Raw genomic sequence first — 14,130 nt, 5'->3', positions numbered from 1 at the left:
CAGAGATCAAACACTCATCCTATGAAGGAAGTGATACAAATGTAACCACAAGTTCTGTGACGGTGATGGAGAACAGCAGAGGGCTGGAGTGTCCCGCTTTTCATATGTGTTGTTAACAAAGTGTTATTCTTTTTCCCTTCCCAGCTTGGGAACAACGAAAAAGGGCATTGGACCTGTGTACTCCGCCAAAGCTGCTCGCAGTGGCCTGAGGATATGCGACCTGTTGTCTGACTTTGGGGACTTCTCTGAAAGGTAATCTCACTGGGGGTCCTAGTTAAGCTAGGATGGACCCAGTGAGGACCAGCCCTGACTTTAGGAGAGGTGTGCCCCTTACTGATGTTACTGGGAACCAGCTGGCTCTAGGGATATCCCAGTCACAGGCAGCTCGTGCGACTAGGAATCCCAGTCACAGGCAGCTCGTGCGACTAGGAATCCCAGTCACAGGCAGCTCGTGCGACTAGGAATCCCAGTCACAGGCAGCTCGTGCGACTAGGAATCCCAGTCACAGGCAGCTAGTGTGACTAGGAATCCCAGTCACAGGCAGCTCGTGCAGCTAGGAATCCCAGTCACCGGCAGCTCGTGCGACTAGGAATCCCAGTCACAGGCAGCTCGTGCGACTAGGAATCCCAGTCACAGGCAGCTCGTGCGACTAGGAATCCCAGTCACAGGCAGCTCGTGCGACTAGGAATCCCAGTCACAGGCAGCTAGTGCAGCTAGGAATCCCAGTCATAGGCAGCTAGTGCAGCTAGGAATCCCAGTCACAGGCAGCTCGTGCGACTAGGAATCCCAGTCACAGGCAGCTAGTGCGACTAGGAATCCCAGTCACAGGCAGCTAGTGCGACTAGGAATCCCAGTCACAGGCAGCTAGTGCGACTAGGAATCCCAGTCACAGGCAGCTAGTGCGACTAGGAATCCCAGTCACAGGCAGCTAGTGCGACTAGGAATCCCAGTCACAGGCAGCTAGTGCGACTAGGAATCCCAGTCACAGGCAGCTCGTGCAGCTAGGAATCCCAGTCACAGGCAGCTAGTGCGACTAGGAATCCCAGTCACAGGCAGCTACTGATGTGACCTAGGCTTGAACCAGTGACGCCTGGATCATGGAGCCCAGCTTGCACTGGGAGAGAGAGCACCTTTACCACAGCAGCCCAAAACTCACCATGCTTGTGGTAGAACAGAAAACGTTGGCAATCAGGATCACCTCCCTTGAGGAAGGAGCCCTTCTGGTGTAAATGACATTCATCTGGTGTAGCACTAAACAAGTCGGTGCCTGAGTTACAGCAGCAAAAAGAATGTGCAGGTAGTTAGAAAAATATACGTCATGAGAAGATTAATTTGAAAATAAGGTAATTGAATGTTTATATATTTTGTCATGCATTTTCTTGAGATAACAAACCATTTTTACAGGTTGAAATAATTAGATGCTAGGCCAGACTGGAAGAAATCTTGATTTGCTCAAAGAAATCATCCTATGTCAGTGTGTGGTACGGTTAGCAACTACGCACCTGCATTTATGTCACAATTGTCTTACGTACTGAAAACATGCTGTCTGTGAGCAAAACTTATCACTGTTGTTTCTGTCCTGCAGGTTTAAAGTCTTAGCTCAGCAGTACAAATCAATGTACCCGACCCTGGAAATTGATGTAGATGGAGAGCTAGCAAAATTGAAGGTGAGTTTGACGCGGTTCAGGTTAGCACATGGGAAATGTCCTGAATAACAGCAGCATGTTGGAGAAGCAATGTGTGTTGGGGTGAATTTTTAAATTTATAGTCATGCTCAGATTTATTTTTGATTATTGTCCACAAATAAAACGCATGCATATTAATTCTAATGTCTCTGCTGATCACTGAGGTGTGGCAGCACTCCAGTGGTAGTTGAGTTGGATTCCCTCCTACATGTAAAATGCTGTGGGATGAAAAGCTCTATACAGATGCAATTAATTATAGGAATGATTAGTAATATAATTAATCATATAAAATAATAGTGATTAGAATTAAGTGGAGGACTTTTGAGTGTTCTTCAGTTGTTACAGTGACTTTAAAATTAAAATTGGTATAAAAGGTTTGTGATTTTTTTTTAGACTCACATATTATTTTTGTTATGTTCGTACCTGATGTGGAATTGCCAGTTCAGTGTTTTTGACATCTTGGCAGCTGTGAACCCCACACAGGGATGTCACAGGGTGTGAGGAGGTGTAGACCGATTCCTCGAACCCGCACGCTTTGGGACTGCTCTTCGCTGGCATCACAGCGGCACTCAGCCAGCCGGTTAGGGTTCAGGCACACGCCTTTATTGGTTGAGCCTCTAGGGAGTCGAGATTCACGATTTTTAAGTCCTTTTCTTAGAGGAAATATTTATACTGGGCGTTAGTTAAGAAGCAACCCTCATTATTGCATAGTCATGCGTATCTGTCTTATAGTAAAAGCATTTAGTTCTAATGATCTTTGTCCTGAGATGAGTCTTAATGTCGCTTTGTACATTTTCACAGTTTGCATCTCACAGATATACTGTAGCTGCTGCTAAGGAAGAAATAATTGATAAAGCATTGCTTTGCCTTCAGTTGTGTCAAATGGTGTTCAAAAGCAGCACCACTGAGTTACAAACAATTGGTAAAACGCCACTTTCTTTTGTGCAAGACGAAACACACTGAGATCTAATGGATAATTCAAGTAGTGTGTCATTATATCCCATACACCCCTTCTAACAAGTCAGCCTGCTGCTGCACTTATTTGAGTTTTTATTGTGGCCTTTCCAAAGCCTGTTGGAGAAGGGCACTTAAAATGAGATCTGAAACTGAAGTGAATGTTCTGGACCAGAAATCGAGCAACGGAAAACGAAACACATGGCTTGACCGGGCGATGCAAGCGTGTTGTCCCTGTCTCTCCCGTGCTGACGTAACCAGTAAACCTAGTAGGTGAAGAATGAGTAATTGTAAAGGGGAATGACATCAGGTGAAAAATGATGGGTGATTCTCACATGCCAAAAAACAGCCCAGTGAAACTGGCCAGTGCAGTGTGGAGTAAACACGTGCTTGAGGTGCGGCTGTGACTGTGCTGTGTGTTCGGCTGGCAGATGTACATGGAGAAGATCAAGCCGATGGTGCAAGATGGGGTGTATTTCATGTACCAGGCTCTGCACGGGCCATCCAAGAAGATCCTGGTGGAAGGGGCTAACGCAGCTCTCCTAGATATAGACTTCGGTAAGTGGTAAAGTCCCTTACTCCTAATCGGAGTGCTCCTCCGTGCTATCCATGAAGTAGGGAGTACTGAATAAAAGGATGAGGATCTTTGTTGAGGTGTATAGAGCTGAGCTCCGCAGTTCTAACTACAGGAACAGGGAGACATTTCCTCTGTTTAAACAATATGACTCTTCTGAAGTTCTCTTTACCCATGCTTGCTTTTTAGATGGACAACTGTTACCACTTGCTGCTTGGTAACATTTTAAAGTCATTTTGCTCCCATATTTATGAAGGGGATTAGTACACTAATGCTTCTTGGTTGTCTTCACTGAAGTTCTGTGAGCAAGTGATTTCCCTGTGTGGTTGTTTATAAAAAAAAATATCCCATCACAGTGGGAAAGACATTGACATGACTTGGTTGCATAGATACCAGGAAAGCGCAGATTGCAATAACCTGAGCAGTCAGACGCTCAGGCTCTGTAGTGACCAAATCTGGTCTCTTAACAAGCTGCAAAGTAACAAGTGAAAGGTTTATCCCAGGCTGAAAAGAAAAGAAACCTTCTTCAGAAAGAAAAGAGCCTTCTTCAGGCTCCACAGCCGAAACATTGTTTCTTTTCTTTTCAGCATGGAATAAACCTTTACTTGTTCTTTTGCAGCCTACGCGTGCTGACGCAGCTCCCTACTTGAACTTCCTTAGCAAGCTGACAAGAAGGAATTAATTAGCGCTTTCACGGTGAAAGTAAAGAACAGTGGGTGTGCCCAAACAATGTCTCCACCCTTACAGTGAAGGACTATAAAACAAACGACAGGCCCTGGGGGAGTAAAGTGATCAATTGCTGGCAAATCTGAGGACTGAACACTTTGGGGGAAAAGGGCAGTATTGTCACGATGAGAGTAAAGGCAAATTATATTCTGCAGAGCCTGAGAACTCGAGCAGTCCAAGATTAAAATTAGACTGCTTCCCTCCAGGAAACGAGAGAATTTCCACTAGCAACACTGGAATCCGAGTTTAACCAAAACAACCAAAGAAGAAGCACAGCACTTGTTGCATGACCATAACAAAAGATCTGAGGTTTTTCAATCTTTTGAAAGGTTCAGCGATAAATATTCCTGAAAAATCTGTCGGGTTCTCATGGACAAGTTTCAATTGTGGCCATTTTATTAGACTTATTCTTTGAAACCTGCATCCTTTAATGAGGCTGTGGCAAAGGGACCACTTTGGAAATAACTATTAAAGCATGTTAAAAAAAAATACCAGCCTCTAGAACAAGCTACGGTATCTGGGAACACACAGGAATCTGTATCTGTGACCCAGAACCGCTCATTGATCCAGTCTGTTACAGCACTGCGCTAATCAGCCCACTAACGAGCAGCACCACCGATTGCAGGATGAGGCTGCTGCCCGTGTAGATGTGCTGCAGTGCTGGACAGGCAGCTGCCGTGCTGAGTGGTAAACGCTATAATGAGTTTTTCCGACGTCTGTCGTTCCAGGCACTTACCCCTTTGTGACGTCCTCCAACTGCACGGTGGGGGGCGTGTGCACGGGCCTGGGCATGCCCCCCCAGAACGTGGGCCATGTCTACGGGGTGGTGAAGGCCTACACCACCAGAGTAGGGATTGGGGCCTTCCCTACGGAGCAGAACAATGTGAGGTTACTGCCCGGACCTCAGCGGTGCTTCGGAGTTGTGTGCTTGCTTTTGTGTGTTCATTAGCCCCTTACCCCCTTTCCAACCAGACGGATTGCAGTTTGCTTTTTTTTTTTACTCGCACCTTCCTGTGAAGTATTGTTTTTATAGGCTTGGCCAATTCATTTCAATAAGCACCAAGTTTGGGCACGAGTCATTCGGCAATAAAGTAGGTTTCTAGAAGCGTTTATTTTCTTTGACATCATGAAGGATTTGCGCAAGAAATATGGGATATGTGACTAAAAGACATTTAGATAATTATAATCCCTTTTAAGAAGAGAAACGGTGCTTTAATCCAATATTCTGTGTATTAAGATTAGCAATTATTATTACCGTTGCTAGGATACAATGTTTAGTAAGTGAGGCTATATGTGTTCTACTGGAAAGTAATGTACTCCTATATGTGAACTCTTTATGTAATGAAATGTCTGTGGTATTTTTCTATCGCGTGTACTGTGCTTCCTGCAGAAGGCACCAGGCTGAAATGTTAGGATAGCGGAAACCTGCCCCCATGTGGCGAAAGGGGCAATTAACTTTGAAGTTCCCCTTTAACACAATGACCAGCAAAGCTATTTTCATATTTCAGGGTTAGAAAGAATCAGCATTGATCAGTGCATTTCAAACCACAATAACAGTAAAAATCTACACAGTAGCTTGTAAAACCCTCCATTTTACATCAGAAAACAGACTACATTTCCAGGCATGCGCAGCGCCATGTTCTGCAATTCAGAACAACTTCCAGTGAGGTGTTGCTGCCATATGACATTGTGAACATCCAGACTTGTGAGTACATATCTTTTAATCCAATAGAAATTGCTCTCGACTTCAGTACAGTTTTGCTGACAAATACTACTTGTTAACAGCTCATGTTGGAACATTCCTGCAGTGAAATATCTGCTGCACAACCTCATAGTACACTAGTCATTACAGTGGCTAGTGAGCAGGAAGGGCTGCATCACATCGCACTTCATGGGAACTCGCGCTCGCGCTCTCGCTGTGGCGAGACCAGGGGTTTGAGACGAGATGGAGACCACGCAATACTTTCATAAAGTTCACAATTTTGTGCTTCATTTGGAATTTGTCAAATTTAGTAATACCTTCCATTAATTTATTTTGTTACCTTAAATTTTATTAATTAATTTTAAATACATTTAATTAATTTTGTTACATTAGTTTGTTTTGTTAATAACCATTCTGAGAAATTGGGACTGCAGTTCCCCTTTGATCTATTGGAGATATCCAAAGCCATAACTTTTTGAGTCTTCCTCAAGTAGTTCAAAGTACCCTACAGCAGCACAAGCATAATAGAAGCAAAATAAAAAAAAAGTTCAACAAATTAGCTTACTGTAACCAAGAGTAAAACCAAATTATACATTGTAAGTGATACTGAAAAGATCTTTAAGTCTTACAAATGTCAGTAGTTGCAGAATCTGTCATAGATTTGGGTCACAGGCTCAGTACTGTACAAGGGAAGCTGTGTTTTCCTGTTGAAAAGCCACAGTGGTCAGCATGTGCTGAGCACGGCCTGCGTGTTTCTTCCCCTGCAGGAAGTTGGCGAGCTGCTTCAGAAACGGGGGAAGGAGGTCGGGGTCACCACAGGGCGCAAGAGGAGGTGTGGCTGGCTGGACCTGGTGCTGCTGAAATACGCCCACATGATCAACGGCTTCACTGCGTGAGTCCGGAAGAGGGGAGCCCACATTCACCCCAGTTTGCGTACTGTGAAGGGCTCTATCGTGTTTATAATCGGAGTCGGGCAGCAGAAGAAATAATGGCAATGTACTAATACAAGAAGAAGAAGGCATTAGAACTTTAAACTGAAGCTGCAGATAAGATATCTTACTATTCTGTGAAGGTCTGTGAGGCACAAGATTTCAGTTATTTCCTGATAACTTACTACATCTATTATTGAGATAATAGTGTGTAAAATGATGCAATACTGCAATAGTATTAAAATTAAGGAAATTACAGTTTAAATTATTAATCATCTGCTCTCCCTGTTGTCTCTCAGTTTAGCTCTAACCAAATTGGACATCTTGGATGTGTTTCCGGAGATTAAAGTTGGTGTTGCCTACAAAGTAGACAACGAACTAATACCTCATTTTCCAGGTGAGTCAAAATGACACCTAAGACCTTTAGTGCATGAAGTTTATATCGGAAACTGGGATGTAATAAAGGTTGCACAGAGAGCCGGCTCTGACTCGTTTTCCCTCTGTTTCCCCCGCTCCTGCAGCGAACCAGGAAGTCTTGCAGAAAGTGGAGGTGCAGTACGAGACTTTTCCCGGCTGGAACACCGATATTTCTGGGGCCCGGACCTTCGAGGAGCTGCCGGAAAATGCGCAAAAATATGTGCGCTTCATTGAAAAACACCTTAGTGTGCCTGGTGAGGGGCTTTATTCCAAGTCCGGCTATATTTAATGCCTTGCACCAGAGCTGTGTATTTTTGCATTCACTGAGTTGTTTCTGTTCTGGGTCGCCTGATTCCTGGGTTGGTTCTGTAAAGCTTGTGAGGGGACCCTCATAGCTGAAAATAGGAGTACTCTGTTAGCAGACGTGGCTTTGTGTGGTAGACACATAAGCTGAGAAACGTTTTTCTGAATGACTGGGGCTCATTGATCTAAGGCTGCTGACTGTTCTTTTTTTGGGTCTGCATTCTCGCGCAGTACAACAGAGCCAGAAGGATCAGGATCTCTCTTTGACCACAATTCTCACACACGCTAGTTGTCAAGGCATTTTGTCATCGCTCTAGAACTCCTGAGGAAAGTCATGGTTTTAAGTTATTGCCAGCTGCTTTGTGACCGTTTTATTACTGAAGTCAAGTGCAGACAGTTCATTTAAATAACGCTTTATTTCACCAGATAAGTCGGCAGAGAAGGAATTCCCATTTACAGTGACAACCTGGCTGAGGGGCTCATACCTTTGCGGCGCTAGAAACAGAGCAGTAAACGAACAGAACAGTCAATAAAAAAGTAACAGAACAGGAAAGTGTTCTTAAACTGTAGGAGTGTACACAGAGGTTCAGTGGTCTGTGATAGGAAGGTAAATTTATTTAAACAAATGAGGCAGAGAAGGCAAAGAGTAAAGCTCTCTGCGACGAGTGTGTCATGGGCACCAGTGTTGCGTCCTATGGCAGGATGGCATAAGGCATCAAACTGCCTGAGATCGGGTTCAGAGGCAGCTCTGTAAATTTGATCATTTTTCGATTTAATCATCTTTCAAGGTTGCCAGTTTCTTTTCTTTGCATGGCATTTACATGCTGTATGAAATTGTTGGCTACTTTTTAAGTCACGGTTAATTACGGTACCAAAAAGTTTCTTTCTACAAGGAGGAAGTAATAGGATTTTACATTCTGAATGTAAAGGTTTTTTCATATTTTGTATCGTTTTTTTTAAATACATTTTTACCATTTGTAAAATAGCAAAATTCTCGTATAGAACATATTTAGAGTGCAGGGGATCAGCCTTTAAAGTGGTCTTAATGTAGCAGTGAGGCCAAATCAAGGCAAGTGTGGTTTACCAGCACTGCACATTATGGGAAAGCTGATCAGTAGAAGAGATTTCCCTAGTTTCTGACTAATGGCCTTGTGAGAGCACAAGATCTGTTTTTTAAAAAAATGGACTCGGAGAGAGTTTAAGAGTCAGGCCAGGCTCACAGGTCACTCAGCCAATCGACACATGCTCTGTGCAGGTCGAGCTCTACGATCCAGCTGCCTCCAGGTCAGCCTGAGTCATGTCAACAGCAGGCTGACACAGTGCCATGTGTCAGAGGAGACCGATTGGCTTCAAGGTTCGCTGGCCAAGTCTGGCAATTCCAGATTCAAGGAGTGCATCAAGTAATTGGCAGTTCCAAAATCTGTAGAAAAGAAATAGGGCAATGATGGGGGCTGATGTTCACAGGCTTTGTGACCTTTGCACTAGAGTTTAACAAGTGACAGCAGGGTACACAGAGTCTGTCCATTATTCTAAATCATCAGCATTGTCATTCTTCCTTGCAGTGTGACAGGTCTGATGTGTGTGGAGAGTGGAGCTAGATACCGTGTCAGACAGACATGCACGAACCCAGCAGCCTAAACATGCAGAGGAATGACTAAGTACAGCCTTCCCTTAGCCTTATCAGAGAAATGAGTTCCACTTAGTCATGGGTTTACAAAAATCTGTTCTTACCCCTTTTTTCCTCTTCGGGCTTTTGAGTCCCTTACCTAACTGTTAGCAAGACTGATAAGGAACAAACAGGGCATGAAAGGTTTTTCCTTGTTCTAGACTTTCTTGCAGGCTGAAAGGACACTCATGGTCTGTTCTGCAGATCTTCAGTCCTCCCACGCCGGTGCTGAGTCATTGAGCTGAGCTGGGGCATGGAGTAGCAATGCCATCTGTCAGTGTAAAACATAACAGTGTGCATCCCACCCTGTTGCTAACCAGTTCCTCTGGCCTGTTGTCCTCAGTGAAGTGGATCGGAGTGGGGCAGTCACGGGAGTCGATGGTCCAGCTGTTCTGAAGAATGGGACGGAGACGCACTCCCCAGACCTGGCTTGCAGTCGGTGACTGCGGCGCACAACCAGCGGACACCGCCGGGTCGGAGGCACGCAGGCCTGGCAGCATGTCGCCATTTGCCAGTGTTGGGACTTCTTAGTTTTCAGCAGCAGCATCATAGCTCACCAACTACGTTCTACAGGCACTCGATCCAAGCGTGCCTGCAGCAGCGTACCTGTTTTCACACGTAGATTCGTCTTTTCAACATCACCTGATGGGTAGCCAAGCGGGGTTGGGCTGGAGGGTTTCTCTGGGGTGCCTGAAATAAGACTCCGGTTGCACTGCAGTTTAAGCCTGGTCAAGTGTGCTGAGCTAGCTCCTTTTTACCTTAAGTGAAGTGCATTGACAGACACGGAGCAAAGTTATATATAAGTTATATGTAGCTGCTTTTCTGCACCTTCAGTAAAATTCACGTCAGGCCTGTGAGCTGCTGTATCAGACTGCTGTGCAGTGTTTCTTATTTCCATCCCTCTGTAGCAGACACCAGGTCACTCTAAATGGAGTTCCATTCCAGAAAGGGACTGCCGGTGATCACACAAGTAAAAATGCTCTCCGCTTGCCGGAATCAATTCGGTGCTCCGAGCTCACAGGAGCAGGGCCCTCCGGCAGCCTCTCAGTAATGGTGTCTGTTTCTCAGCGGGCGGTGTGCCTTTGTGTCGCCGCCGTCTGTCCCCTCTCTCGGCAAGCAGACGAGAGCGTCAGCAGTGCTCATCGGAGCGAGCCGGGCGTGCGGTGTTTAGTGCCCGCACGTCTCGTTTTCCCAAACGGAGACCCCTCCCCAGAAATCGCTGTGCACCCAGGTGGGCTATTTTAAAAACGGGAAACTACTCTTTCTGAAAAACTAAGAGGTTGCAGGGGTTTTAAAATCTGGAGGATTCACTAAGGGACCTTCAGGTGCTGTTAATTTTTCGATTTTTTTAAATGTAGTTTGCGGAGTATGTTTTCTGTATGTTGTACCTCTTGTTCTTCATCTAGTTCATCAAGAGCTCCATCACCTGCTTTTTCCAAGAAATCGGGAATACTATAGCATTCAGATTTTTCTCCCTTCCATGTTTCTTGTTTGACATCATTAAGCCATATAGTTGTACAACATTTTTAATATGGTTTCCTGGAATTAGATATCAAACCCCATTTGGCACATAAATTGCAATAGTACAGGTCACAGAAATGTGCAATGGTGTTGATGCCTCACTTGTTCTGGATGCTTGTGATGATGTTGACCAAGCTTGGTATTGGCAGTAGTAGAGAAAAGCAACCATGTTCAAAATGTCAGGCTCTAAGGCTATAAGAGAGGAGGTTTGTCAGGATTGGCACAACAAAAGATGTCCATTTATGGTGACGTTTTTTTTAAAATATATTTCCAATTCTCTTATTTTTAGAAGTGCACAGCTTCTAAGAATAAACTATTTATGTGTGGTATATCATTGGAGTCTTGGAATTAGCAGCCTTAAATGCAAAATAAAATCTTTGGATTATATTCATTGTCATAAATAAAGCGCGTTAAGGGATGTTTTGGGAAGTTATGCAGTCGTTTCTGTGAGTTTTGCATGGGATGTGGTTTTCTAGCTCTTTGGGCACTTTTCCCCCATTGCTCCGAAACAAACCAAGTATGCACTACCAGCAGACTTCTTTTCCTGTCAGGAAATAATCGGTTTATCATGAGAAGCTAAAGGTGCTGTAGGAAAGGCTCTTTTCAGTTGACAGCATCATCTTTTTGTCTAATCGACAAAAACAACATCCACAGAAATGAACAAATCACACCAAAACGGCTTAGAATCCTGCTCGGGAATGATGAGGTTTCACGTGTTGAATGCAGTCCATCATCGTGTTAAACTCTGAATCTTTTTAAACAGCCATGCCATGCACACTGCAATTAACAGTTACAATAGCATTCATCCAGTGGAACCTGACAGACTGTAGACCTTGTTGCTGTTAAAACTTTTTCTGTCGGATGTTCAGTAGCGACGGAAAATCATTCTTAAAAAAATAGCTGATCATATTCATCTTAAAAGCTTGTGGAATAAAGCCCAGCTCATTGTTTGTAGTGTTCAGGCTCAGTTATTGTTGCCAGTTTTTCCAGGGGGGATGTTATGTACTCAGGACACGACGGCTCTTCGTGCCTCATTGTGGTCCTGAGAAGACCTGTATGTACTGTAGTAGCTTTAGAAGTTTGTGTCGTTAAAGGTCCGTGCAGAGGTTTTGAATGGATCGTCCGAAGGTCCAGCATGTTTGGTTGTGTGCTATACAGGTCCATTTCCATAGTTTCCCTCAGGTGTCACAGAGGAGCTGCATGGACAGAACTGTTAGTCAAGTACTAAGTCTTTCTTAAAAATATGCGTGGAATGTCTGATGTGCTTTTACAGGCTGATGGACTACTACAGAATTTCATTAATGTTTTTCGTGATGTCTTAAACATATTGTACGTGGGGCAAATACGCATTATTCTTAAAGGGCATGACTTATATACTCTAAACAATGGGTCTTCAACCCTGGTCCTGAGGAGCCCCGGCAGGTTCTTATAGGTTTCAGCTTTTAAATCCATTTCCAGGAGGCCTGGGATTTTCACAACATTAATTGAGCAGGTGGTATGTTCGGTTAAGTAGAGATCTCAAGGACCAGTGAATCCTTCACTGAACCATTATGTGCTGAATCGAAGGTGTTCTGAAACAGGTGTTCCTGGTCTTTGGATAACAGGAGATTTAGTAAGAACCCGTAAGAAGCTCGACTGGGCCTCTCCAGAGCCCGGAGTTGAGTCCCCAACTCTGAATTGTGGGAACTACCACTGTTTTGCAGGAGGAGTTTGGAAGAAAAAATCTGTTTTGGGGGGGGAGGGTGTGCAGTCTAGCTTTTTTTAACCTGAAATTTATGTGATGGCAGTTTTCAGATCACAACTGTTTCCTTACAGATTGGGTGAAATAAAATATTTTGTTTAACCGATTCTGGTGATGTTCCATTGGACCAAGTCAGATAATTTGTCTCATTACACAAGTGGCCGGCTACTTTTAAGTAGGCCGTTCATTTCTTCAGGTCTCCTTGAGATATTGCCCAAGTGATGGTTTCTTACAGATTGCTTCTTTTAAACAAAATAAACTATTTTGCTTTGTCACGTTACCAAAACACCAAATTCTGAAATCTCAACAATATTTGTTTACCATGGTAGCAGTAAAATTCGTAGGAGATGATAGGAGTGATTTTCCTAGTCTCTAGTTCCAGATGGGACTGATGGCTTATTCAACTGCAGAAAATGAGGCCTCGTCCCCATTAATTCCACTACCTCTCCCTCTTTTCTTTGGCTTCATTTCCATGTGAATCTTAAAATTGTGCTCTTCGGCTAAAAGTAAGTGTAAGAAGGGACCAAGAATGCCAGGCTGTTTTGGAACTTTGTGGGTGGGTAGGGTGTTTTCTTAAAGGGGAACTGCAATGCTATTTTTTATATTTTGGGGTTAGAAAGACTCAGCATCGATGAATCTTTTCAAGCCACAATGAAACTAAAATGCACACAGTGATGTGTAAAAACTCCAATTTACATCACAAAATAACTACAGGTATGCGCAGCACCATATTCTGCAATTCAGAATGAGGCAAAAATACTTCTGGTGACGTGTTGGGGCTCTATTGCAGTGTAAAGAAGCAGGCTTGTGAATACATCTCTTAATCCAATAGAAATATTGCTCTTGATTTTTAGACGGTTTTGCAGACAAGTACTTGTTAACTCTACGTGCAGATCACATTGGAACATTTCTGCGGTGAAATTTCTGCTGCACAACCTGTACTTATTTGCTTGTACATCACAGTACATCAGTCATCAGTGACTAGTGAGCAGGAAGGGCCGCTTCATGTCACAATTCTCGTAAGCTCTCGCTCTCAACGTGACGAGACCAGAGGTTTGTGACAACAATGGCAGTGATGCAGTACTTTCACTAAATTCACAACTTTGCTTAATTTGTAAAATTTTGCGATAACTTAAATTCATTTCTTTTGCTAACAAAGATTTTAAACACCGGTCTGAGAAATTGAGACTGCAGTTCCCCTTTAAAAGTCTTACTCTTACACACAGCTGTGATGTGAATAGGGGCAGAAATAAATGTTTCCGAGGTTTCAGTTTGTTTTTGCGAAAAACTTCTGCTGTCATGTTTTAATTTGCTCTGTATGATTCATCACCAGTCATAATCTGGACCTTCATACGTTTAAAAAGGGACCCTGTGCCTTGTGTTTCATGAAAAACTTTGGCTTCTCAAAACTCAGCTTTGAATGTGTATTTGTGGGTAAGTCCAGCAAACACTCAGCGCCTGTATACAATTTGCTGCTAAAAACTTATCTCCAGAGCATAACCTTGTTTTCTTGTCCTGTAGCTGCCTGAATGTATTTTAATGTGTTTTGGCATGTAAGCGTTTTAAATGGGTGAATTCAGTGGAAGTGGGGGCTTTGAGTTTGAGTGTTTTTGGATTTGAGTCTGAGTGTTTTTTTCTAAACTCCTTGGGCTTCTCTTGAGCATCTTTGTGTGACCTCTCAGCTTGGAAAATCTGTTCTTCTGTCCTGAAAACATTATTCATTATTGCAAGATAAGACACAACTCTTCAAGTTACCCTGCTTTGCATTTGCTTTAGTTTGCTGTATCTGGTGTGTCTGAATATAAAATATATTTTCTATATATATATAAAACCTCTTCTCGTTCCTGCTGCTCTGTAAAAGCTGGTGGTGATGTGTACAGGTGTACTCTGTGGCCTTACATGTGTATATAAC

General features: G+C 43.6%; 1 protein-coding gene across 1 annotated transcript in view; it reads left to right on the top strand.

The window, feature by feature from the left end:
• Positions 1-14,050, top strand: part of adss2 (adenylosuccinate synthase 2) — a 36,494-nt gene extending 22,444 nt beyond the window's left edge. The window contains exons 6-13 of the mRNA XM_088934257.1: positions 145-252; positions 1,586-1,667; positions 3,071-3,197; positions 4,668-4,822; positions 6,409-6,533; positions 6,870-6,967; positions 7,092-7,241; positions 9,300-14,050. Of these exons, the coding sequence (XP_088790383.1) occupies positions 145-252; positions 1,586-1,667; positions 3,071-3,197; positions 4,668-4,822; positions 6,409-6,533; positions 6,870-6,967; positions 7,092-7,241; positions 9,300-9,352 (898 nt within the window). The 3' untranslated portion in view covers positions 9,353-14,050. The remainder of the gene's footprint in view (positions 1-144; positions 253-1,585; positions 1,668-3,070; positions 3,198-4,667; positions 4,823-6,408; positions 6,534-6,869; positions 6,968-7,091; positions 7,242-9,299) is intronic.
• Positions 14,051-14,130: the final 80 nt, after the last annotated feature.

The sequence above is a fragment of the Atractosteus spatula genome, chromosome 15, assembly GCF_055471065.1.
Source record: "Atractosteus spatula isolate fAtrSpa1 chromosome 15, fAtrSpa1.hap1, whole genome shotgun sequence".
Lineage (NCBI taxonomy): Eukaryota > Metazoa > Chordata > Actinopteri > Semionotiformes > Lepisosteidae > Atractosteus > Atractosteus spatula.
The sequence above is the reverse complement of the archived record's forward strand: the minus strand, read 5'-3'. Positions and strand labels throughout refer to the sequence as shown.